The sequence below is a fragment of the Corvus cornix genome, chromosome Z, assembly GCF_000738735.6.
Source record: "Corvus cornix cornix isolate S_Up_H32 chromosome Z, ASM73873v5, whole genome shotgun sequence".
NCBI classification, from domain to species: domain Eukaryota; kingdom Metazoa; phylum Chordata; class Aves; order Passeriformes; family Corvidae; genus Corvus; species Corvus cornix.
In genome coordinates, this window is record NC_046357.1 from 75,091,986 (window position 1) to 75,119,405 (window position 27,420).

Genomic DNA, 27,420 nt, shown 5'->3' on the forward strand with positions numbered 1-27,420 from the left:
TCAAACAACCGAAAGGGTATACTTTAATGGGTTTGCCTTCTTTTTCCAATTAGATTTGCAGTTTGTTTGTTTGTTTGCTTTCTGTTTTTTACTACGTTTGAAAATATTTAGAGAAAGATGCAATAGCCAACTGGCCACAAAAGTAGGATCTTCCAAAGCCTGTAATTTTTCTCCTTTCTGACCTTTGTCTTCTGTGTGGAGATGGGCTGATCAGTTTACCTTTCTTTTCTGAATTATCACCTGCATCTGACCACGACCCACAACATCCTCTCTTCTCCTCTGTGTTTACCTGCAGTTCTGGCACTACTGCCCAGCAAGGCAGGATACTGGGCTTCCTCTCACTGCTTTCTTGAGTTTCTCTGTTCATCTGCCTCCTGCTCTGCTATTTCTTATCTCATACCCACTCTGTTGGAAAGGTCTGCTTTTTGTGGAATACTCAAACAAGTGAGTTCTAAACTAAATGAGCCAGCCCTGCACTGAAGAGCTTCAGGATTTTCATTACCTCTAGGGCAGACTGATACCTGACACAGGACTGTGATTCAGGGACATGCAACAGCTATTTATGGTGATCTCTGAATTTGGAAAAATCATGAGAACAGAGTATTAGACATTCACAAATTATAGAATGTACAAGCTTTAAGGTGGGAAGTTACAGGCAAGACTTGGGGTACAGTCCAAAAATTCTTGTATTCAGCTCAAAGCTAGCATTTTCATAGGAAAACTAAACCCAAACCCTTCAGCTGCCTGGTGCATCACAGATCTTCCTTGACAATCCACAGCTACTTGCAAGCAGGACCATGTGTGTGCAGAGCTCCCTCTTGTTTCCATGGGAACAGCAGGCACGAAGTTACTGAAAATGGGGAATATCTGGCATCTCGGCACAGGAGCATTGTATTTCATTTCCAAAGAACCCCCACAGCCCCTCCCGTGGTGAAGGGCTCTGTAGATGTGTGCCTCTGGGAGCAGCAGAGCCAGCTGTGGTGGGCATCAGAGCACTGCCACAGCCACAGAGGCCAGTGGAGCCTCACTGGAAATGGGAGGGAACAGCTCAGACCAGGAGGGGAATGGGTGCTCGTGACAGGAGCAGCCACAGCCAGCCTCACAGCACTTTTGAGAGGGGTTATTGCTCCAATGTCAGCGCTCAGAAATCACCTGCCCTGGGCATTTCCCTCCTGCTACAGCATCCCCTCTTCACTCTTCAAGAGTGTCCTCACCTGGGCCTCAGCTAATTAATAGTCTGGAACCAATTAATATCTGTGTTTTATTTTTTTGGAAATGTTTACCCATATTTGAGGGTGTAGAAGAATAGGAAGCTGCAACATTAAGCTTTGGAGGGGGTATCAAACATTCAGCTCAAAGCCAAGCAAAAATTATTTCTGGGCACTGCACTGTGCTTGTTTTCTAAAACACATTTTGTATAGCCATGCTCTGAAATGCCTCCCTTAGGAGCTGTTTTAGCCTGTTTGCAAGAGAAGACAGGAGAATCTTTTCATATATTTAGGGTATGGAAATGGGGCTAATTACTGAAAACATGAGGAATGCAACTAAACTACATGACAGTACTGTTCACTCCAGTGACTTCAAGAAGAAAATAATGTGAAATATAAAACTATCAAAATTTAGTTAAAGGAGAAACCTTGAGTCTGCACAAGCCTAAGCGATCAGTGTAATTAATGTCAGTGCTTGTCCTGTAGCTCAGTGGCAGACACTGTATAAAAGAGGATGGGTATCTCTGCAACCTGGGCTACAAAAATATCCCAAATGAGCAGAGCAGGTGTCCAGGAGGTGACACATCCATCATCCTCATTCAGCATTGCTGGGTAAAATCCTCGGGCAGATCACATCATCGTGGTCACAATTTTATTTCCAAGCACAGCTTTCAAACCACAACTGGTTGATTCTTTTCATTACAAAGTATTTTCTCTCAAGATGTCTTCCTTTGTTGAAACCAAACCTATGACCAAAAAAGTCCAGAATTTTTAAAGTTCTTTCATTTGCAAATAGGATGGGGAAGCCTCACCTATAATTATCAGATCCAGCCAAACCAAAGCATTTCCAGTTTTTGCATGTTTACACGCTAATTCTTATAATAATGAGAATTAATACATGGGTCATTACCAGTAAAACTTGTTTTACTGAGTAATCTCCACAAGATAGTAGTGCTGGAATTGCTGGAGAAACTCAAATTTACAGGTCTCTTTTTTTAAAGCAATGTTATCTGTTTCTTATAGTGTGATGAGTTAAAAAAAAAAAAACCCTATGAAAAAAGGTGAGAATCAGAAGAAAAATTAAGAACTACTCTCTATTTCTAGTGAAGGTCATTATCTGAGTGGTACTGAGATTCCAGCATGATAACCGATATATTAAAAAAATAGGGAAATAATAATACTGCATTTAAACATGTACATGTACTTAACTTTTGTGGAGAAAGGTTAATGTAAGAATGATACAAACACCAAAATACTTAGCAACCAATTCTATGTATAATTTAAAAGTAACTAAATAACTCTAAATACATGCAGATTATATCTATGCATATTATGGGTGTCATAGATGAATATTTATCTGTTTATATTATAGAACACTTAGATCCACAGGTAGCTATTTATGGCTCTAGATACATGTGTATCACATCTCTCTACATAATTTTACACCAATTTTTGACTTCTAGTTGAAATTTACATATCAGAGAAGGATTACAGTTGGTCAGACAAGAGTCATTCAATTTTCCAGCAGGCACATTTCAATCTGACAGTGGTTTAGTTCTTCATGAGAGGGTCACATACCTCTAATATATTTCAGAGTCTACAGTAGCCTAATGAAGTGTGGGTATTACTCAGATTCAGAATCACTGGCTAGAAGAAACGAGAGTGTAGCAGAGGCAGCAGAAAGCAAGGAAAAAAACTTAGCTAAGGTGCCTTTTTAAACTAGAAAAAGTAGATCTACTGCCGGTGGCTTATACAGAGAATATATTTTCAAGATTTGACATGAGCTCAGTGAAACCCCAGAAGCGTTTCCTCTCCCCTTTCTTTAAATGCTCCTCAGTGAGAGGAAACATTCTGCATCTAAAAAATGTGGGGAGCAATGAATAATCCAGACAAGTGAAATCGAGCTAAAACATGGGGACCTGATTTATGTTTGAGTAGGCCAAGTGAGAAGGACTACAAAAGGACAGGAGGGAGGGAAGAAAGAGGCAGGAGGGGAGAGAGATCTGCTTGAAGACTGTTTGCAAGGAATTTGGAATATTTTTAAGTAGATGGAGATTGTCTTATTTTCATGTATTTGTTCACATGCCAAAAAGAAAACAGGCAATTATTTCAGTGGCAGCAGATGAGTGAGTCTTAATCTTGTGCACAGCAGATCAAACACTCATAATTAAGTGAAGTTACTCCACTGCTGCAGTCCTCTACTACAGTATTCAATTTTGAAGCAAAAAACCACACTTCACCTACCACACACAGTTGTGTTGAGCAAAATCTGTACAAATTCATATGCAACAAAACATTGACACAGGTGGAAGGCAGAGATAAATGAAATTATAACTGGCTTTCAGGAAAACTCATCCCTGAGCTTGAACTGAGTCTGGTTTACTTCAAGAAACAAGCAAAGGACAACAGCGTTGTCCTCCAGTCAGTTTCAAGCGCAGAGATGGGGGGGTTGTGAGGAGTGTCGGCCCTGATTGCACAGAATCGGTGTCTGCTGTCACTGCTGCTGGGCTCCCTCGGGGCAGAGCCACCAGCAGCACGAGCAGCAGCTCCCAGCACAGAACACAGACCCGAGGAACACGGGCAGGGGCCACGCAGGGGATGTGACAGCCCTGCCCTGCGTGCTGGGTGCCACACGCTCGCCAAGGGCCTGGGGAGCACGGAGCAGTCGGGCTCCAGCAGCAGCGGGCGCAGAGCCCCACTAGCCCTGTGGCTGCCCGCAGGCCTGGCTCCCCTCTGGCTGACTCCTGTGCCCTGCAGGGCCGTGCCAAGCAAACCCCTGTGTAATAAATGGTTAAAAGGGGTTTTTTTGTTAAAAAGAAGTTAATAGTCACTTGTTATATACAGTTAATAAGTTAATAGTTGCTGCTATGTGATCGCTAGATGGTGACACCAATGGGGGAAGAGTGGTGGGTCTATACAAAAGGGGAGGATGTTCTGGAATGTTCTTAAGATGACTTAAGGGTTTATGATGTAAACATCTTGAGGAATTATTGGTTAAGGGGCAAACCCATCGCTCGACGCCCCAGAGACTGACGGAGCTGAACGCCAATGAGGACCCTGGCAGTGAGCCACCCGAGGGAGGATCGGAGCTGCACCAGTCATAACATCAGAGGGACTATAAAACGGCCCCGGGGCTCAGTCCCTGGGGGTCTTCCTGAGGAACCTGAGTCCGAAGGAACGCCCTGTGCCCCGTACTGTTGTTCTTTTCTGGGTTGCCGAGTGGGACTCGGGCTTATCTCGAGTCTCCGCTCCTGGTTTTCTTTTTAAATAAATGAGCAGACTTTTATTCCACCCAAAAAAGTCCAGGCTCCGTTTATAACACCTGGCTCCTGCCAGCCTGGGACGTGGCACAGCAGCAACTCAGGGCATTATTATCCAGGGCACAAGTTTAGGCACGCTGGGTCTCCTCACCAAGTGGCCAAGAGCACGCTCGAGGCTGTCTCCGGGCAGCCCCCCTGGCTCCTCGCCATCCGGATCACCACAGCTGCTCATTTCACAAAGAACACCAGAAATGTCTTTGCTGTTTCAAGGCAGGGGCCACAGGTCCTAGAGGTCAATTTGCAATGTAGTTAAAATACAGTGTATCTTGCTAAGTGTGGCTTCAGTGCAATTCATTCATATTTCTACAATATACTTACTATAAACTCACCAGATACCTTATTCATTACTTTATGCCATTTAATATGAGCTTAGTGGGGTTCATATAAAGGATTTTCTCTCTACTTTTATTCCAATGAAGTAGAAAGAAATGAAATGGGCCAATTCATGTGAGCTAACACTATTTTTAACTAACTGCAATCATCTTTTCCTGGACAATCCTATGTATCCAGGTGTTCTCCCCAGTCCCCAAGTGCTATCAGTAACTCCCTCTGGCAATCCTCCTGCTGAAGACCCACCACGGCTGTGTGGATATGACCACGAGCATGAGCTGCATTACATAATGTCACAGCTGGAGCCGGGCAGGCATTGGGCACAGATCATGACCTGTATTTTCAAGATCAAAGCCATGGTCCTCTCCCCAGGCCTTGTGGTAACTCTGTAAGTCACTGACACCATCCGGCAGCCAGAGAGTTTGTGAGAGAACCGTTCCAGCTGAGATCTTCAAAGAAGCCAGTGGGAACAAGCCCTCAGTTGTCACTCAGAGAGGCCAGATGTGAAAGCCTTGGACAAGCTCCACTGCAATCTGCTTGCCATTTTGGAGCAGAAAAAGCTTCACTTGCAGCACAAGTGAAGATAGATAAAAGGCAAGGAAGTATTTTTAAATAAAACAAGGCTACAGGACCTCGCTCAGATAATGAAAGTCATACTGAGACTTTCTGCCCTGGCCCCCTTTTGCCTTCCTATTTTTCTACCTCTGCAGGAGCCAGTGGTTATGCTCCAAGGCTCCTGCTCCCAGTGATCCTCTGCCCTGTCATTTGTGTGCTCATTGTTTACAACAGGAGAATCCTGCTCTGCTCCTCTCAACCACATTTCAAAAACAAAATGTAAACACAAACATTCTGCTGTTACTTAGGGCAAGAAGAAAGCTTTGCTGGCTTGCAGGTGTCTGAATCAAAAAAAGAGGAGGGACATGGAATAAAAAGAAGAAAAATGTAAACAAAACAATCTGGAATATCTAAAGCTGCCTTTCATACTGTGCTGGTTTTGGCTGATGAGCAGAACAGGTTTGACTACTCTTGCTCAGGGTGGTAAAAACAGGGATGTATGTGTCACTTCCCCTGGGGATGGTTTGTTCCCACACTTTTATCTGTGCCTTGAGAGGTCCTAGGGACATTCATTAATTCCTTGTGCCCTCCACAAAGGGCTGCAGATCTGGCACTACCATGTGTACATTTACTTGAAATTTAAGTGAGGCTTCTACAGTGTATGACTCAAGTTTTAAGAACAATCAATTTCTTTAAAGCATTGTTCAGCATGATTTCAAGAAAACAAAACCACTTTATGAAAGCCCATCCTCACTGAATAGGCTGATTCATTAATTTTAATGATTCTGTTTTCTGGTCACAGACAATTTTACGTATTAAATGCTGTCCATGGTCAGATAGATTTAAAAAAAAGTAAAAACAGAGCAAAGCTAAACCATCCCTAAGTGTGGTTTTGACACAGCTGCAATACAGTGGAAGTTAATTGATTCCACACCCCAGCACAGATGTTCCAAACCCCAGTCAAGGATTTTCTAGAGCAAAGTGAGCAAACACAAGGCTCTGAACCGTCTGTTTGGATAATTCCTGCATCCCTCGGTTCTTGCACTAACCCTTACCCATGTTCTTACACGCAAGAGAGCAGAGGCTGAGCGAGCCAAAGGGTTCCAGAGGGAGGCATGGAGGGTAGGGAATAGTGAAGTGGGATGATGCACGTCAGAGCCCTTGAACAGATGGCTGTGTGTGAGTCTTGCACCAGTGCACAAGACATCAGGACAACAACTTAGGCAGACCTACCACTGGTGAATCAGAGAGCACCAAGACAGAGTTGGTTATGCTGCAGAATTATTCACGAGCTGCAGCACTAAAGCAAGTCTGTAACACCATCTCACACCTGGCAGAGAAATAAAGACACTCGTTACACCTCTACTGTGTTTGATTCTCTTTGCATCCAGTGATGAGGAAATGGTGTTTTGCCAGAAAAAACTCTGCATGGTTGGTCACCTTTAGTAGTGGTGTGGGCTGTTGATGACCACGAAGATCTTGGGACATTGCAAAAGAACAGTCTCTGGACAGAGAGAAATTGCCCATTTGGTGCTGGGAGTTTTTGCAGTAAAAGCAAATTCAAAGGCAGGTAAGAGGGAAAACAATATCAAAATTGCATGTTTATCTTTGCAAACATCCACTTATTTTCAGTTATGTTGTAAGTTGGGGGTTTTTGTTTGTTCAGGTTTTTTTAGAATAAAACCTGCCCTTTTTTTTGAGAATCAAACCTGCTCTTGGTTGCTCATGAGGATGAAGGATGTCTCAGCCAAGGTTGATGAGTATCCAGAGAACAACACAAATACCTTAAAACATATAAAAGTTTTTGGCAGGTCTGTTGTTCTTAAAAAATTTCAATGCTTTTATTGTTGTGTCATTTTGAAAATTGAGTAAGCGTTTCCTCACCAGACATTGGTGGCTCAGGATCTGCAGTTTGTGCTGTTACTGTAAAATAAGCTTGGAGCTACTGCTCTCCCAGGACTGTACATCTTTACTGCCAACATTTCAAATTGTTTGGCCAGACAGTAATTCTTCACTTGTCCTCCTTAAACTAGTCCTGTCCCATATTTTTTGGCAGCAACTAGTCAGTCTTTTCTGACTAGTTTGCTTATGTCTGTCCTTTCTCTCTCCCTAGTCTCACAAGTAAACAACACAAAAAGCTGATTACATGCTCTGCTGATGTAGCATTTCTTATTTCTCATGCCAAAGCCCTTGCATTTTAAAATATGTGCTATATTGGAATAATAATGGACAAGGAGAGCTAAAGAACTAAAATCTGACACCTTTGCCATGGAAAAAATAAAAGGCAGTGAGAGACCAGGGAGTGCAGGTAACAGCTTACACTTAGAAAATGCACAATGTGTTACTCATTATCTTTGTCCTCTTCATATTTTTAAAAGAATTCCAATTGTAAACATGATGCAAAAGCAAATGCAAAAGTAATCAGTGAAACTACTTGTAGATTTGCTTAATGTAGATAAAAGTTTCCACATTTCCATGATCACATAAATTTTAATTAGCAAAGAGGATCAACTCATGTCATAGAAGATATTTAATATGAACTGGAATGAAATAAGCACCTAGAGTAACACAAAACTGTAATAAGTCTGCTGCCACTTCTGTTACAGCTCAAGATTTGCTTGATTCTGACTTTAATTTAACAGCGAGTCAAAACCTGAAGTTCATAGGCTGCTTCCAGTAACTTGAAATGATTAATCACTCCCATGATACCAAGAGAGGTTTTAGTAATCTCTTCTGGGCTGCTCAGCTTTCCAAACATAACTGATTTTCCCACTAACACATCTCTTACTGAGTTAATTCTCTAGCAAACTTAACCTCAATGAAAATTAAACCCTTTACATGGGAAAAAGGGAATTGATTTTGCGTTAGAGAGTTTGACATTGCTGGAATTAGCTTTGGAGATGAAGTATCCTTTATTAGCAGCACATAGTGACAAAGCAGTCTGTAAGTGCTGTGAAGCACCAGCTGCACAAGGTGTACAAAAATCTCTCATTTGCTTCCAAAGAGCCCTCTTTATTTTCTTCCTTCCTTCTTTCCTCCCTCCCTCCTCACCCTGTCCATCCATCCATCCATCCATCCATCCATCCATCCATCCATCCACCCTTTTCAAAAGTCTTCTACATCCATGTCAGAATCTCCCAGCATTTTTCCCACCTGTCAGCTTACAGGATATGACATTCCACAGACCACTCGGATTTCTTCCCCTCCCTTCTCTGCCAACACCATTTTACAATCACAGTCCTGCCAGGCCTGTGGAGGGACTGGCACGTGCTTTCTGTGCGCAATTCACCACAAATAAATGAATAAATTTCTGCATGACAACACGAGTATTTTAACACAGCCAGAGCAGTTGAGGCAGGCTGCCTGTAGCACGAACAGTGTGAACTGTTGATCCCTGTGTGTTTGAGGAGGGGATACCTGTGAGTGTTTGGAGACCCAGTGCCGCAGGACGTTGAGGACGCGGTTGGTGGCGGCCCTGCGGATGATGAACTCCTTGTCACACGTGCGCTCCGAGTTGTTGAACCCTGCACAGAAACAAACCCACACTGGGGTTAATGGGGCTGGGGAAAATGAAAATACAATAGGAGAGATTTCGGGAAACGGAAGGCCTGTAGAATATTTCTGTGCAATAAAAGGAAAGGCGCCAGACAGGTGGTGAAATGTGAATGTCTAGACCAAAGAAATTCTGCAGCACCTCTGGAACACAGCCTTGCCCATGGTAACACAGACAGCTCCTGGGGTCAGCACTCAGCTTTACAAAGGTGAAGAATAATTGCCTGTGCAATTAAATTTCAAGGCCTCCCTTCAGCATGGAAGAAATAAAATTAAGTGTATAAAGAAATAAAGTGAATCAAAGCAAACTGAAGACAAAGATTTTTTTTTTTTTTTCTTTTTTTTTTTTTTTTTCCCCAGTATGGAAGAAATTTACAGCAAGGAAAAGGACCAGACCAGAGCTAGGCCTGTAATCAAGCAGATTTGAAAAGTCCAAATGGTTTAGAAAAGGGAAACAGGTAAATTTCAGAACTAGTAAAGAACAAGGGGAGGGGAGTAGTTTAAGCACAGAGGAGGACAAAGTCAGCATGAGAAATCCTCCTTCACAAGGGCAGTATTGTACAGGCTCTACTAATCGACACTGTTCAAGTAAGTTGTTTGGTTTTTTTACCACTGGGATGACAAGAAAATGGGAAGATATATGGAAAACACATTTACAGACCCAGCTGCCTGAAAACTACAGTTTTCCAGATGCAGCATTTCCCTATTCATCTTTTATGGACAGGTTTGTTTTTTTGTTTTTTTTTTTGGTCAGCAATATTTACTTATAAATAAATAGTTTTATTAGCAAGCAACTTTCTTCCTACATTAGTATTATTGCTTCTCTTTTCATTCTGCTGTAGTTTTATCAAAAATAAAATCTGTGCACTAAAATGATGATTACATTATTTTAATAATAATGAAACTGTTACACTAAGCCCCTGAATGTCTTTTAAAAAATGGTAACTCTGAAGATATACTTGAGAAGAGTGCATTTTTCTATGTTTCTGTTAGATTTGATTTGCTCTTGCACTGTGCTGCTCTCCATTCCACTCGGTGCAGAGCCCAGGAACAGCTGGGAACACCCTCCCATATGACCAGTACTTTACCATTTTTTTGGTATAAAAGCTGCTCGAAAGCCCATGTTTTATTATAAATAGCACAGGCAGATTAAACTTCTATTTATTCTGTGATAAACCCATTGGAGGTATTCTAGAGGCTTGTATTAGTTTTTTCTATTCTTTTAACAGGCAATCCAGAAAGTCCAAATTGCTGCTCTGTATTTTTGGCAAGATAAGCAAGTCAGGAAGCATTTAATTGCAGACTCACATCTTTTACTGCATGTTAGACCCCAACCCCCAAATGTATTTTTTATCCACACTTACATTTCATGGGCATTTTTAAACTATGGCAAGTTACACTGTAGATGGCATCTAAGATTCAATATCAACGGAAGTTTAATACTGAAGCATTTTAAGCAGTTTCATTCCCCATAAAGAGAAAAATAAAGAAAATCTCTGAGGCTTTTCTCAGCAAAAGGTAACACAGGCAACATTTTGTGTGTTAATCTTCTATGCCTTTCACAGTTAACCTATTGCAGAAGCAATTAGGAATACACATTATAAACTGTTCAATTAGCCACTTAATTGCAGCAATGAAAGTCACAATGAAAATTATATATTTAAGCAGCAACATCTTTACCAAGGTAACATTAAGGAAAACAAGTTTCAGTAAGCTGTAAGGAAAAGAGAGAGAAGCCTACAGGGACAGTTTTGAGTGAACTACAATAAAAGAATAAAAAGAGGGAACGAAAAAATTAAAGCCTCCAGAGATCACTTCAGCAAACCGGTATGGCCCTCAGAATTTCATCAATTTTTAAGCAGTAATTAGCTTGTTGCCAAGAATGAGCAACACGTTCACCCAGATCCATGTTCTCCGTACTTAATGTCGATGTGTTGAAGCAATAAATGGAGAGCTCCAGTTGTGTAAGAGAAGAACTGAGATGAACACAGATGGCCCCAAATGTCAGGGAGCTGTGCAGAGCCAGAAGGCCCCCCAGGCCTGCTTTTCTCCAGGCTGAGCTCCCCAGCGCCCTCCACACCTTTATAAATCTGAAGGAATAACAAGTAATTTAATTAGGATTCTGGATGGACCTGCCCACGTCCACACCCGATGGTGAAATAACCTGAAACACTGCATGGTAAATATCCTCTCCTCTCCTGAAGGAAGCAATCTTTCCACTTTAGAAATACAAGCAAGTATTTCTAATCATTAATCATCTCAGTGGGCAGGTGCCTCAGTGAGTGCTACTTTCAAGTAATGTTTTTCACCATTATCTGTTGAAATTAATATGTACTGATTCCACAAATAGTATCTTCGCATAATGGTGATGCAGAACTTTTACCACAGGCTGTCAAACACAAAGTTAACCTGACAGCATTGCTAGTTTCACTGAGTTACTTCTTTCAATACTATTTAATCACTCTGTTCAGGTACTTGTCTTCAGATTGTTAGGCAAAAAATCCAGTCTCACCTTCACATGTTTTCTTTTGTGCACTTCAATAAAAACTGGTATTTTTGTAGCTTCCTTTATCACCAAAGATTAAAAATACAGGTGCTTAATAGACATAAATCTCCACATTAAACACTTTAATAAAAAGTTAATATTTGTATAGCTTGCACTATCACTAAAGATTTAAAAAAGTATGTGCTGGATAGACAGATAAATCTGCAGATTAAATTATAACAGTACCTTGTACATAGCTCTTGTTACGTGGAAGGCCAGAGCAGGTCTCAGAGGGAGGTGTCATTGCCTATTCCATTCATAAATCCCCAGGAAATCGATGGCTGCAGCTGGAAGGTGTCAGTGATTCACCTCTGCAAGTGCTGCACTCAGGGCCAGATCTCATCCATGTCAGTGTGAGACAGAGAGAAGACCCTCTCCTCAAAAGCTAATAACAGCTGCCTTTAGCAAAATCCTGTCCTGCTTTACCTGGTTCTTCAGGGCTAAACTGACTCTATCAGCAATTTACAGCATTGCACCTTTAAAATCCACCTCACCCCAGAGGAACATTTGTATCATGGCAAAGTCTGCACCCTGTACTTTAAAGAAATTAAACATTTTATTTTCTTTTCTATTTCAGTTGAGATGTCAAAAACTCTCACTCCAGCTACAGCAGCTGTATTCTCTGCATTTTGTATTTCTGCATCCAATAGAAGGTGTCCCTGCCCATGGCAGGGGGCTGGAACAAGATGTCTTTGGGGTTCCTTCCAAGCCAAACTATTCTAAGATTAGTCTGAGATTAATACAACAGCACATGATTCTTGACCATAGTAATTAACTTGTCTGAAGTTTTGATGGTATAATAATAATATCCACTTTTAAGGGTTTATCTACACAAAGATAAATCCGTTCACAAGAACTAGTGTAAGTTGTTCAGAGTCATGAAGTTTCTGGTGTCTTTCTCAGCAAAAATCTTCCAATCAGAAGCTGATTTGATGTGCCAGTTTCAATGAACTACCCTGGAATCACACACTGAAGGTGTGTTAGCACCCAGCAATGGGAGAAAATTGCACTCCAGCCTTTGGGGAAATCCCAGCGAGTCCCACAGAGTCCCAGAGGTGGAAGGAGAACATTCAGGGCCCACCAGGTAGATGACAAATAACCAAAACTGATGGATACACCCGAGAGTTGTAGGCCAGCTTCACCACTCAGGCTGGCTTGAATCCTGACAGCTTTGGCTTAGCAAACACCAGTGGTGCTTTCTGACCTGGATAAAGAACAAATACAAACCCCAGGCGTGGGGCACAGCAGTTTTCATCCACAGATTAAAACTGGAAAAGCCTCTCCAATATATGCAGCACTAAAGAAAAGCCTTCCCAATACACAAGAAGCCCCAAAAAAGGGATTATATTTTTTTTTACCTGAACCTACCTACAAAAGTTTGGATGAGTGTTTATAGATTCCCATCCTTACTGGTCATACATTCTCAAGCAAGTAATTGGGTCTCACACATTTTCACAGAAATGTGTCAGAGGGTGAGTATTTTAGTGTGGTAAGAAATCTAAACTGCCAGTGATTCTGGCCTCCTCCATTTCTTTATTTATGATATTGGGCTGTCATACGTTAGCCAGCTGAAGAACGGCAGAGCTGGAAAAGAAAACGAACTGTGATGAAAAGAAGGGTGAAGATGATGAGATCCCATTCACTGTGCAAAGTACAGCATATTTGCTCAATAATACAGTCCTTCCTTTTTTTTTTCAGTTACTATTGAATGATCTTAAAACCATTATGTGGGTTTCTCCATGAGCAGTGTGATGCCTCAGAGCACTAGCTGTAACATTTAGCCACAGTCTTTAGGCTACCTCAGTTTATGTGAGAGGAATATTTAATCATTCACTATGCCAGGCTTTGAGTTTGTTTCAGAAAGGGCTACAAACTAATTCAGCATCAGAACTGACTGTTAAAAGCCAGGAGCAATCCAGAGCCCAACACATTTCAGGCATTTAATTTCACTTTCACTGGTCTTTGGGACATATGAAATCATTTTGTTCTAAGAAATATGCCACTGAAAATCCCTGTTGTAACCACCCACGTCAGAAATAATTCCAAGTATGTATCTGATTCTTCTGCCTAAAGCCTCTGCCATACATACAATCTAACTATCGAATCAAGTCAAGGGATTATGGTCTTAGTAAGGTAAATCCCAGGGATTCACATGGACCAGCTGATGTACAATAGTGTAACACAGATAGAGACCTAGTGACTGCATTTAATTTCTGCAAAATATTTAAGGGAAAGGTTGGTAAACTATTTTTAAATGACCCTTGATTTAGAAAAGCTTTTTCTAATCAGAGAAATTTAAAGAACACAGCATAGAGATAAAGCAGTTGTGTCAAGATTATGCAGTAAACTTGGACTAAATCCAAAAGTCTAAAAATACATCAGTCCAGCAAAATAATTTTAGTTTAATGGATGGGATAGAAAGGTAAGTGGCTAAAGAATACCATCAAGATACTATTTTATCTCCTCTCAACAACACTAAGGTTGCTCTGAGAATTATCATAATCTATGAGATTATATGCTTAAAACATGTATACCACAAAGAATGAAAATATTCACTTAAGATCAAAGAAATATTCAAATTTTAAGATTTGTCCTTCAAAAGTCCTTAAAAACAGGGCTGCTGCTAAAGCTATAATTAACACACACTCTTGAGATTTCTGGGGTTGTTAATAGAAATATTCTCTCAGGAGAGCACATCAGTCTCACTCTTGAAAAGGAAATCTTTAAAAATGGCTAAACACTGAGAACATACTTGCAGTTACAAGTTACACAACTTACTACTAAAAATCAATAACTCATCTTAGAGTAAAATAACCACATAGTGTGCATTTTTAAAGCTAAAATTCAGCAGCAATGCAAGAACATCCTGTCCTTGTCTTCTTTCAGCACCAGCAAAGAGAGACAACAAGGGGTCAATGTCATAACCAAAACCCAGCTCTGAATTTTGGTACAGCTATATACATCTTCAAAATCACATCTGTTTGCACACAAGAAGTGTTTGTGTGTGCATCCATGGGTAAACTCACAAGTCCACTTCTTCTGGTGAAGTCTTAGACAAAACCATCTAAACCTTGTGCCTTTGTTTATATATGTAACTCTAGGAAGGAACAGATCCCGAATTTCAAAGGCTGTTGCTGCCAATTGTGTTCTCAGATTTCAGAATACCATGACAAATGTGCAGTGTGACAGCAGCTTTTTTTTCCTATGACTTACATAAAAAACTATAGGGAACAACTGACAAAGAAGAAAAGCCTTTCTGAACAATCCTTAGCAATTATACTGGCAAATCTTTAGTACACCTTAGACTTCTTTTTTTTCACTGCAATAATGCTTGAATTATCTGCTATGAACAGTGACAAGAATGGCAATACTGCAGCTGATACATCTTTGAATTTATACATTTGCCTGTGCTCCTGCTATGTCTCTTATCTTTCAGGGAGGAGATAAGCAACTTTTACCTATTGATGTTTTCCTGCATTCCAAATGATCCCTAGCTCTTCATTTCCTTAATGACACTTCATCTACACTCATAACTTGCTCTATCATCAATATGAAGAGGAGTATAGCAGATATTTATTGCATAATGTTCACAGTCTTTTCAAGACCTATTCAAAGAAAGCTTTTAGACACTTAAAATGCTCAGTGTGCCCTATCACAAAGTTAAAATACAGTCTGTGACAATGTACAGATAAAAAGAGAAAATCACATTAAATGGCTTTTGGAATTTTTACCTTCAGTTCATTAAACTTAAAGGAAGGAGTTTGTGAGATTATTCATCTTTTTATAATGTCAATAGGAACAAAGGTTAAATGGAAAGGAGGCGATAATTGCAAGGAGCCAAATGTATCATTTTTCAGACCATCTGTGAACGGAGAGTTGACTGTCATGAAAAACAAAAACTGGCAGGATGCACACCCATCACCAAAAAATCTCTGAACAAAATGTCCATCTCACAAGCAGTTTCCAGACTGTTTAGGACTGGGTCATAATGGAAGCTTAAACAAATATTCATTATGCAAACAACACTTGGGCGCAGGGGGAATAAAATGAAAGAAAAAAGGCATAAAAGTGCTCCCCAAATTTCTCTCCCCACACCACTGCAGCTGCTCAGGACTTACTGCAATAGCTCGGAAAACAAATGCTTCACAGCTCTGTAACTCAGGAAACGTCCAGTGAAAATACTTTTTTCCTGAGTAGCCAGCTCTTCCAGCAAACTAGAATAAGGTATTAATTCAAAATAAGGGAATATAGAAGTAAAAGCAGGAGATCCTAAATGTCTGTTAAACTGGAGGAAAAAAAATCATCATTTTCTCCCATTTCTTAACTCCCAGAGCAGGGATCACTTGAAAGCAAAACTTCCATTTTCAAGCCATCGTCTAAGAAAATTGCGAATAAGATTCAACTGTTTAGCCAAGTATCTGAAATTGACAAGCAACAATTTTTGTTAAAATTTGTGAATGGGCAGCCTGGAACAGGAATACCATTTGCCCCCTGCCAGGCCATGGCCATCAGCCCCCGATGACCCCAGCCCTCAGAGACCCTATGCCAGGCACAGCCCTGGTGACTCTGCTTTGGTGACAACCCCTGAGCAGGTTTTGACAACCCTGCAGCCTCAGAAAGGGACACTGCTGGGGTCTACACCGTCATTTTTTTGTCACATAACCATTTCCGGTGGAGAACGGTGTCAGCTGTGGAGTAACTCAGTGAACATTTCCCACACGGAGTTTTTTAACTGAGATGGGAACTTCAGGAAAGTGCAATGTGCAGGCCTCAGTGCTTCTCAAACCTCCATGAACCTGCAGAAATGGGTCTGGGTATCTCATTAAAATGTGTCCCCAAGAGGGAACAAGTGCTCCCCTCCCCAGTTCCTGGCTAGAGCCATTAGTTACACAAAAATGACAAGGAAAGAAAACTTGGCTGTCCTGTGTAAAGGACATGGGGAGGTTAACAAATCCTATGTCTTTATTTTCTTGGAACTAAACATCTTAAATCCCTGACAGAAAGAGGGCACTGGCAGACTCAGAATACAAGCAGGACTGATAAGCAGGACACAATTTGATGGCATCCTGTCTCTCTGACAGCAGATGAGGTGCCCCCAAACTCAGAGCTGGAGTTTCACATGGAAATCCATGACCTGGGCAAGAACAGATAAAATTACCATCTTCTACCAACTGCTTAGATAAAGTCTCATGTTAATCTTTAATTGGGATATCACCATCAAAATTTTTTCTTTCACATCTGGAGTCAAAAGGAGGAGGTTCCACAAATCTTTCCCAGTACAGGAATGAGATGTTATAGCCCAGGAAATTACTAGAGTGCAGAATTACTATTATAAACTGCAATGTTTATGGCATCACGCTGAAAATCACCTGCACATTTTCTGGTTTTGCTTCAGACATGGAACCTTTAATACAAATTCAGGAAGAAATATACACCTTTCCAAAGGTCAGCGTGTAGCTGCTGATGCAATTTGAGGCATTTAGCACAGCACAGGAGTGGATTACCCAGCCAGCCACATAATGTAGAATCCAGATCAAAATCACATCATATATTGTTTGCTTGCCTTTCATGTAACACAGCAAGGAAATCTCTCTCTGCCTTGTCCTCTCACAATGGAAAAAAGAAAGCAAATATTTCCCTTACAAGTCTCACTTAATTCTAATCTTTGCCAAATCCCATACCAACTCAGCTGCCTACAGAATCTCCATCTCAGGAAATATAATGGTGTAATGCCACTTTATTATTCCTGTGTTCAGAATCAGGGCAATTCTCCCTGAGCAGGACAGCTGACACCCTTGAAAGCAGAACTATGTATATGTCTCTGTGTGCAAGACAGCAATAGCCACGGAAATTCCGCATCTGTTTAAAGCATAATGTGTGTTTGTACACAGTTTTCCATCTCAGGGCCCAGCAGGATCCCGCTGGGAGTGTCTGCCTGCATTGCTCTGCGTGGTGCCCCTCCAAGTCACATCACTGAGCTGAAGGCTGAGTGCACCTGGCAGCAGCAGGAGCAGCCAGAAGTCCCCTCCCAGAAGCGCCGCACACGGACCCTCCAACACACACAGGGCCTGAGCTCCCTGCCATCACTTGGCACCAGCTCTGTCGTTCCATTACTCCAATTAGTGCTTCTGCCAGAACAAACAAAACAAAAATATTGTCGCACTGGGAGCTGGCAAGTTGTTCAAATGACTGCAGAACAGCTCCACTGGTCACAACCCAATATAAGCCAAGCAGCTCTCCCTGAAAACTTTTGTGAAACTTTCTCATGGTAATTTTGATTAAAATTAAACAACCTTAATCAGGCTGTGCCTGGTTTATCAGAATGCAAAGACCCACACAAGACCCACTGTGGATCTCTATGAAACATGAATTACTACTTTCAGCTAATTTTCATCCCTCTAACATCATGCGAGTAATCAAGCAGGGCTAAAGTGTGTCAGACTGAGAGCTCACTGGACTCATCTGGCTCAACTTCAGTGCTCATACAGCTTTCTAGAGATTTGTCATTCTGGAAACCACAGCTGTAATTCACAAGGTCCATTTCTACTTGCTGTTGCTGTTAGAGTTGGGTTATGTTACAGCTGATCAACTCCTACAGCACCTCTGAGGAGATGAGAACTTTCCATACTCATTCCAGTGGCTACCGAAGTTGACACTTTCACCAAAGTATTTCCACACTGATTATCTTCAACCGCATTTGGCTGCTCTAAAATTGAGGTTTGGCAGCTCCTCATCCCAGAAAGTACTGAAAGGGGCTGCAACACTTCACCCCAGGCAGTGATCAAGAATACAGTAATAGCCAGCTCAAAAAATCAGACATTTACAGTGCAAAAGGATTACACACTTCCCTTTGTACATCTCTTCCTTCACTAATGCACGGGTTATGCACGTAGCTAATGCACTAAAAATCAGTGGAATGTAGCGTGTAACTGACTTTTTTTATGAAGTTTTAGATTCAGAAAGGAATTCGATCCCTCCATAGACAGTGACATGAAGGCAGGTCCATCAATCCAGAACCCACAGGCTGCAATAAAGGCCTTGTCAAAAGGGCAAAACAGGCAGTGGGAGCCCCTGGCAGCAGCACCAGGAGGTACTTTTGGGTGTCCAGGCATATTGAATTGCTCTGAAGGATGATACCACTTGCATTTAGCACCGGCAGCAAATGAACAGAGCAGGTTCTGCACTGACTTCAGTGAGAATCTGCTGCAGCTACAAAGGTCTGGTCGCTTCTGCAAGCAGACTGTGGGAGTTATGCAAAAGCAGAGGATGCCAAAAATGGTCTGGTCAACAGCCAGATTAGTTTTGCTAGCCTAAAACTGAGGGCAGTTTAGATTAAGATTTCTTCTCTGTGAAAAGAGAAGGAGGTAAGTAACTCAAGCCAAAGGTAATTTAGCACCAGAGCTGTGTGCAGTCAGTTAATGGAAAGGGATCATATATATGCAATACATTTTTGTGTAGCAGCTTCAAGCTGTCATTTTAATCGCTCCTTTAAATCACTAAAATTAGACAGATTAAACCTATCTGTCCTTCTTGCTAGCACAGGGCAGATTTTCCTATGTGTAGATCATTATTTGTCAGAGATACTCCCCCAAAGACTCTTTTTTTTCCCTGCTTCTTTCTCACCCTCTCCTCTCCCTTTCACATGTGCTTTAAAAAACAAATGCTTGTACTAAGGAAGCCAGGCCCTCCTGCCAACCACAGCTCCCATCCCACTCCCATCCTCTCCCATAATGTCACCTTGTTCTGGTGAGAAATGGGACACTCTCCGCAGCATGGTCGGCAGGATGGAGGAGGAGGAGGAGGATGAGGAGGAGGAGAAGGAAGGCAGCTTTGAAGCATGCTGGAAATACAATGTACCAGCTAAAATTGGGTGACAGAGCTGTTGAAACAAAGCTGCTGTGTTCATTAGGGAACAGCTCGTTTGTTTGGGTGGAAGTATTTGCTTCTTGTCTAATATTAATTTGTCTGTGTTGGGAGATCTTTACTCTCCTGCTTCAGCTGAGGAAGACATAAGCTTCTGAAAGTTCTTTTAACCTATCTGGTACAAATATTAAAGAAAAAATACCCACGATCAGTTTAGATCTTGAATTCAAGTTTTTGTCAAAACAATCTCCTTGAAAGCCCATGTTCAGTAGAACAGTGTCAAAATAAAATGACTGATTTTAGAATCAACTACTTTTCTTCAAGTTGCGTTAGACATTCTTAGGAGAGAAGAAATCTGTGTTTGCTATGCTTATGTAAGTACTTTCTACTTTATTAATTGTTAACAAAAATGGCATTATTTTGCTAAGTTGGCTTCATCCATACAAGTATTAACAGATTTCAAGTAAAACTCGAATCTCTTGAAGTCACAGAGAGCACCTTCATACCTGCGAGTGTTAACAAGTATAAGGGCCTGCAGAGAGAGCAGTTTTGGTAAATGAACACCAAAAGGTGTTTTTGCTTTAAAGATCAGTGCATGATATCTTACTAATCCTGGCTCTGTGCACTGATTCTGCGCAGAAGAGATGTAAATAGTAAGTTAAGAAGGAAAAAAAAAGCAACAGCATGTTTCAAAGAATTGTACAAAAATAAATGAGGGAAATTCGCAAGTTCTAGAAGCCACAGGTGGAAGAAATAATTCTCCATGTAAATTGTTTTTATCTACTGCCAGGCTTTGTGTGGGTGCTGCATAGATTACACTGCTGTTGCTTAACTCCTGTAACATCTGTAGGATTTCTGCAGCAAGACTACAGATGATTGGTGAGTATTTTGGCAGGAGGTTCCTCTCCCACGTTTCCAGTCTCACTGCTTGTTTTGACACTGGCTGTGTGACAGACTTGGAGAGAGGAGGAATTCACTCCTAAGGAGATGGGGCTTGCTGCAGCTGCAGCTCCACTCCAGGACTATTCATGGCAAAGCTAAAACAAGGGATTAGCAGGATACCTGGTAGGATGAGACCATTCACATTCAAATTGTTGTAGGGACTTTTCCATATTATAAGGCAGACATGGGAGCAGATCTAAAGAACTTCTGTGTGGATTTTGTCACTGATTAAAGAAAAAATCAAGAACCAGTTTTATGAAGGTGTATAAACAGAGGGAGAAGAAACTGCTGAGGTCCATTCCTATGTTAGAATCTGTTAGTATTGTTACTACTATTTTTATAAATTGGGAAAGGAATAAGGTGTGCAACAGCCAGTTAATGGTGACAGAGCACTTCAGCTGCAGCAAGCCATGAGCCATCCCTCACATCCCTCACAAGAAAAGTGACATGTAAAAGACAGAACCTGCTCTATTCATCCCTGCTGTGAGTATTATCATCCATACAGGCTCCAAGCTGTGCACCTGGGGTGCTTTATTTAAACTTCTGTACTTTCACTTCATGCTTCTTTTTATCATGCTGTTAAAATAAACAACTAATATGCAAATTTTCTGGAAGAGAACAGAAAAAATATGTTTAAGATAGGTAGAGATTAATATTTAACCAAGCAGATTAATTAAACAATAGGAAAAGTGAAACAGCTTGGTATCAGCAAAGCAGTTAACTGTAAATTAAGTGGAAATAATAGCAATAAAATCGGTAAGTTAAAAAATGCCTCCTGAAGTGCATGAGAACCTGAACCATCCTGATTTAGAGAAAGGTTTCATTCACAGTGCAGGACCACCACAGGCAGTGCTTCCCTGGAGTGGTTATCTAAAGAGAGGCAAAGCCAATGTACACCATGTGAGAGCCATCCAGGGCTTTGCATGCTTATCAGTTGATAAAGTTACCATTGCATGGGGACAGCAATGCTAAAATGCTATGGCCAGAACTCTCTGCAGAAGATAATTGCATGTCCTTCGTGGATGGTTCTGAGAGAGTGTGTGAGCACAGACCCTTGCTGTGAGTCTGATACCCAGCCTGTCTCAGTGCATCCCAGTCAGAACTGGGAGGTGGGAAGTGGAGAAGAGCTAAGGCATTGTACCACGGGAAAACAAAAGAAAACAACCAGCAGTAAACACCCCAAAGATCCCCAAAATAAAATAAATAACTAAATAAATTAATAAATAAAATTTTAAAAACAACACCAAAACACAAGACGGCCAGAAGGCTTCAGGGAACAGTGAGGACATTAAGACACACAGGTGACTTGTGCCTCCTAATATTGCCCCACAACCTCCAACTGATTTCAGCTGCTGGTCCTGTTCTACTTTGCCTGTCTAGTAACCTCAAACGAGCCCTGCTTCCAAGTAACTTTCCACTCTGCAACCCAGGTAAGTCTGCTCCCTTCAGAGTGTCCCTCAGCAGAACCTCACTGAACTTCTACTGATTGCACAGTCACAAACTCCTGCTCATTTTGAGACTTGGCTCCATGAAAACCATCTGACATGCCCTACACCTTGCATTAGAAAAGGCAGGAAATCATAGAATTATAGAATTGTTAGGGTAGGAAAGGACGTCTCAGTGCACTGAGTCCAAGCCTTTACCCACACCACTGTGTTCACCACTGCTGCTACCCCTCCCTGGCATCCATCCTTTTACGGAATGTTCTCATCAACCCTCCAGCCCTTTCTTCCCTAAACGTCACATGCACAGAAGCCATTTCATACCTCACCTCATCCTTGATTGCAAACTCTCAACCCTTTCCAGGTCTCACTCTCTCACCTCCATCAGGACTGTACATACCCTCCAATATGTGTGCAAATTCTGCATTTGTACTGTGGTACCATCATAGTCTTCCCTGTTCCTTTCCATATAATTTCTGATGCCTCCTTTACCTTTCTGGCTCCTGCTGAGCACCACGATCATTTCAGGAAATGACCAGTTCTCATCCTCAGTCCTGAGCCAATCCTTGCAGGTGCAGAGCTCAGACTGTTTTGCCTCGTGTACACCACTTGGTATTAATCAACACTGGATTTCATCTGCCACTCTGCTCACGTTCCACGTAGGAGTATTGTAAATGACACACGTCACAGTGTCTGCAGCAGGGAAGCCAAGCAAAGACTGAACAAAAACAAAAAAACCCCACCAATCTCATTCCAGCCCAGAACTGATTCACTGGTTGGTCATGCCCATCCTACAAAATGAACGAGACAGGAGACTGCTGGGAGAAACAAAGGCATTACTTTAAAAAAATCTCACAGTCGCACAGGGGAAATAAAATTATTGGATTTAACCAAATTTTAACTTCATTACTCTGCAACTTCGGTACTATCGCTATCACGAATAATTGCACCAAGTTACAAAACAGGTGATTCCATGGTGTAAGGTCTGGTTTGTAACCTTCAGTTTTTATACTCATTACAGGCATTACACTGGATTACTCTAACTTCGTCTCCTGAGACTCAAAACCACACATTTTCTTGTCAAATCTACTGCACAACCTTCTGGTTTTTTACATCACTCAGGAGAATGACCTTTAATGAAGAGCTAGCTTAAACAGCAACACAAAAGAGAACTTATAAATTTTAGGAATGTTGTTTTTCCCTTTCAACACTTCCAAGCTTTGATGCTCCTTCAAAAGACTGCATAATTGAAGATTGTATTTTCTCTCATACTTCAGTACTATGAATATTGAAAACCAGTGATTTTAGCAATACAAAAACAGTATTTTTAAATTTAATTAGTTCCTAGTGGGAAAACCCAGTATTTTTTATTCTTACTTTGCTTTCTAAACAATTTGTAAACATACTGGATTAACTCATAAAGCAAACTGAAATTAATTCATAAAGCAAATTGCGTCAGTGATTTCATGCAGTGTCTGATTCCAAAGGCAAAGACTATTCATCATTCAAACAAAAATTGCTAAATAGAGGTTTGTGACAGGCTCATCACACAGTGTGATCACACAGCACATACAGGACAAGCAGGGAGCCAGAGCCAGCCAGCAGGGGTGTAGGAAAGGCAGGTCCAGCCTGGTCTCCTCCTGTGACCAGGTGACACACCTGGCCGATGAGGGGAAGGTGAGGATGTGTCACCTGGACTCCCAAGCATCGCCCCTGGGAAAAGCTGCATGCCAGGGCTCAGAGAGGAGCATCTCCCTGGGATAAGGACTGGCCGGTGGCTGGGCCCAGGGACAGTGGGGACGGCGCTGCACCCAGCAGTGCCCGGTCACCGGCAGTGTTGCAGGGAGCAGCGCTGGGCCAGCCCTGTTCAACACCTTTCGTGATGGCTTGGCAGAGGGGATCGAGCGCTCTGTCAGTGGATGACACTCAGCTGGGTGGGACTGTGGATCTGCCGGAGGGCTCTGCAGGGGGATATGGACAGGCTGGATCCAGGGACCAAGGCCAATTGTGTGAGGGTCAACAAGGGCAAGTGCTGGGTCCTGCAGTTTGCACTCAACAACCCCATGCAATCCTGGCTGGGGCAGAGGGGTTGGAAACCTGGGAAAGGCCATGGGGTGCTGGTGACAGCAGCTGGACATCAGCCCAGGGGTGCTGAAGTGGGCAAGAGGCCAATGGCACCTGGGCTGTGTCAGGAATAGTGTGGCCAGCAGGAACAGGGCAGTGATTGTCCCTCTGTGCTGGGCACTGGTGAGGCTCCATCTCGAGGGCTGTGCCCAGTTCTGGGCCCCTCAATCCAGGCAGGACCCTGAGGGGCCGCAGCGTGTCCAGGGAAGGGCAGGGAACGGAGCTGGGGAGGGGCTGGAGCCCCAGGAGCGGCTGAGGGAGCTGGGAAAGGGGCTCAGGCTGGAGCAAAGGAGGCTCAGGGGGGACCTTGTGGCTCTGCACAAGTCCCTGACAGGAGGGGGCAGCCGGGGGGTCGGGCTCTGCTGCCAGGGAACAGGGACAGGAGGAGAGGGAACGGCCTCAGGCTGGGCCAGGGCAGGCTCAGGGTGGACAGCAGCAGGAATTTCCCAGGGAAAGGGTGCTCAGGCCTTGGCAGAGGCTGCCCAGGGAGGTTTGGAGTGCCCATCCCTGGAGGTGTCCAAGGCAGGGCTGGAGGTGGCACTCTGTGCTCTGGGCTGGGGACAGGGTGGGGATCAGGCACAGGCTGGACCTGACGGTTTGAGAGGGATTTTCCAACGTAAATGGTTCTCTGATAAAGTTCCTAACACTGAACATCACTGTCTTGTAATCCAAAGATCATAGGAAGCACACAAGACTAAGAGGAGCACTGATCCATGCTCATGCAGAAATGATTTTCTCCTGATGTCTTCTCACCCATCAATCAATGACCACAGCTTTAGACAAAGTGGATACAAAATCCAGAGATCCACAGAGATGTTTTACTGTCTTACACAGAATTTCATGGATGATTTTGAGACTGGGGTCTTCCAGCTAGTTTCTTGACATTCCAGTGGGAAAGAGGCAAGTGTGGGTTTACAGCTGGATTGTGCTTTGTTACTCATCGTCAAAATGAGCCGTGGGATTGAGCATGTCAAGCCAAAGGGAGTTGATTTTGTAGACTTTAAAAAAAATGGGGTTTATTTGCAACATGACCTATGAGAGGACTCTGTTAATGGAAGATATTAATATGTCAAAGGGTACATAGCAAGATGAGCAGCACATTCAAAACTTAAATCAAGTATTTTATGTTGCACTAAATACCTTGAGTCAGTAGCTGCTTTCCAAGGAATATACAGTACACACTTGCAATAAGTAAAACTGCATGCCACCTTTGGACATAGAGAACTTCATTTAAAAAAATAAGATCTTAAATTGCGAGTAAAAACCAAACAAGAAAGATATTATCTGGATGCTTAGCAGATCACATACTTGTCAAAGATTAATCTTTCAGTAACAGACTGGATTAGAAATATTAAGAAATCAACTAACAGGGTTGGAAAAGGCCTTAAAAATACCCAGTTCCAACCCTGCCATGGGCAGGGACACTTTCCACTAGACCAGGCTGCTCCAAGTGCCATCTGAGCTGAGCATGTGCTCGTAAGAACACAGAGGTCTGTTCTGAGAAATGTTTATCTCTTGAGAACCTGTGTGTGCCACTGCCACCCCTCCCTGCACAGCACAGCCCCTCACCTGGCGGGCTGCCGTGCCCGGCTGCAGCTGTGGCAATGGCAAAAGCAGAAGCAGGAGACACCGAGCAGTGGCTGTTGTCAGCAGTCTGCACTGTAAAGGGAAGAGACAGGAAAAAATTAGCTTCGACAAACTTTTCATTAACCAACAACAGGACTTAGAATCTTCAGTAATGTTTGTAACTTTGTGAGTATTTTGTTTATTAACACTGTCAGATGATTTTCTGTTGAAGACAATGAAAGTATCATAATCATATTTGTGTTTTGTATTTCCAGGTCAGTATAATTAATGTTGCAACAGAAAAAACATCTAAGACACTGCCAAGGTGAGGAACAAGATATTAACCAAACAGGATGGGGAAAAAAAAAAAGAGAGACAAAGTGAAAAACAATGGCATAGAAAATCAACCTAAACAAAAAATTCTGTCAGAGAATTAAGCATATTCACCATAACTGGATTTACATGTTTTCCCTGGTCACTGCCCAGGATGAGCACAGTTATGCAGATTTTATCAAACTTTCTCTTCAGGGAGTGCTGTGAACATTGTCTCTGACTAGGACTCAGACAATATGACACTGCCCACAGTTTCCAGCTCCCAAATCTTGCCTTCTTGCCACAAATGTGCCCAGTCATAGAAAATTACTATTGGTTTAAATCTAAAGTGTCCTAGCAACGTATTACCCAGGTGAGAAGACTCTGCTCTGCTTCTGTTTTAGTCCCAGGTATGAAACACCTGCCCAGAAATCTGGTCTGCAGGAGCTGGCAGCATTTTAGGTGTTCATGGACACAGCTCACAGCCCTGCTAATGATTTCAAAGAGACACGTGAGAGCTATTTGAGGAACTCAAGCTCTCTTTTTCCTCTTCAATTGAGCAGCTTATTCAAATTTTGGAATGAATAATGTGACACCATCTGTAAATGTTCAGTGTTACACAAAGAAACAGACACAGTCACTCCCCATTGACAACAATGGGTGTTGTGTATTTCATGATTACAGATGGTGCCCAAATATGTCCCCTCATCAGCTGAAAAAAATATGTCAAAGTCTTGAGAGTTCTGTGAGAACAGGACTGATTCAATATTAGTCTTGAACTTGGGCACATCCTGCTCAAGCTATTTCAGAACACTGAATCATACTGAAGTCTCAACATGCTTCCACGTCTCATTATTGCTACTCAAATTTAACAGGCACACTTCACATTTTAATCACTTTTTTATTTTTAACACCTGAGAAATACGAAAAACACAAGCAAACCAGATGCTTCAAACATTATTACTGCTTTCTACTGCCCAGCACAGATGACAGGTACAGTGATTAAACTCTCTTCAGAGTGACTGGCAGAGCCAGGCCGTGTCAGTCTCTCACCTCCTGGCTGCCAATAGCGGAGGTGACGCGGTGTCGAAGGGGACCTGCACGGGGACAGCTCTGTGGTGTCCACCACTGAGGTGCTTTCAGGAATAGTCCTGTCCACTGACACAGATTCGAGAACTGCTGCTTTAAAAGAGAATAAATGTCAATACTGATGATCACGCATAATTTGGTTAATAGTTCTTTCAAACAGTACCACCTCTGGAACTTGCCATGAGATTTTGCCATTAACTCAGCAATAATTATCCTCTAGAAGGAGTTAAAGGAGTGGGAAAGTCTTGTACCAGTAACACAAAAGCTCATAAATAAAGAGCTTGGTGAAAACCAGCAAGTTGTCAATTTTAAAGTATGTTGGATAAAACTGCACTTTCAATCAGGAGAATATGCAGTGACATGCACACATAGTAAGGGTACTTGAACTCATAGGTTTTCTATGAGCTAGGGAAAGTAATCCTTGTTGAATAACAAAGCGTAGTCAAAATCCGTCCAATAAAATTGCCAACAGCACCGGAGAGCAAACTAGTACACTGCAGAGTTCTTCTATCAGAAGAATAAAAAAAAAGGAATGGGAGAAATACTGCTTCTAAAATGAGGGAAAATAAACT

The 27,420-nt window shown here is 42.2% G+C and overlaps 1 protein-coding gene across 6 annotated transcripts in view; it reads right to left on the minus strand.

The window, feature by feature from the left end:
* RASGRF2 (Ras protein specific guanine nucleotide releasing factor 2) overlaps positions 1-27,420 on the minus strand; it is a 114,908-nt gene that overhangs the window by 16,899 nt on the left and 70,589 nt on the right. For 4 of the 6 annotated variants that reach the window (XM_039566477.1, XM_039566476.1, XM_039566475.1 and 1 more), the window contains exons 16-18: positions 26,813-26,941; positions 25,451-25,540; positions 8,831-8,937 (exon numbers count right to left, since the gene is read on the minus strand). In XM_039566477.1, coding sequence (XP_039422411.1) covers positions 8,831-8,937; positions 25,451-25,540; positions 26,813-26,941 — 326 coding nt within the window. The remainder of the gene's footprint in view (positions 1-8,830; positions 8,938-25,450; positions 25,541-26,812; positions 26,942-27,420) is intronic. The other 2 variants (XM_039566478.1, XM_039566474.1) reach the window with 1 other exon arrangement.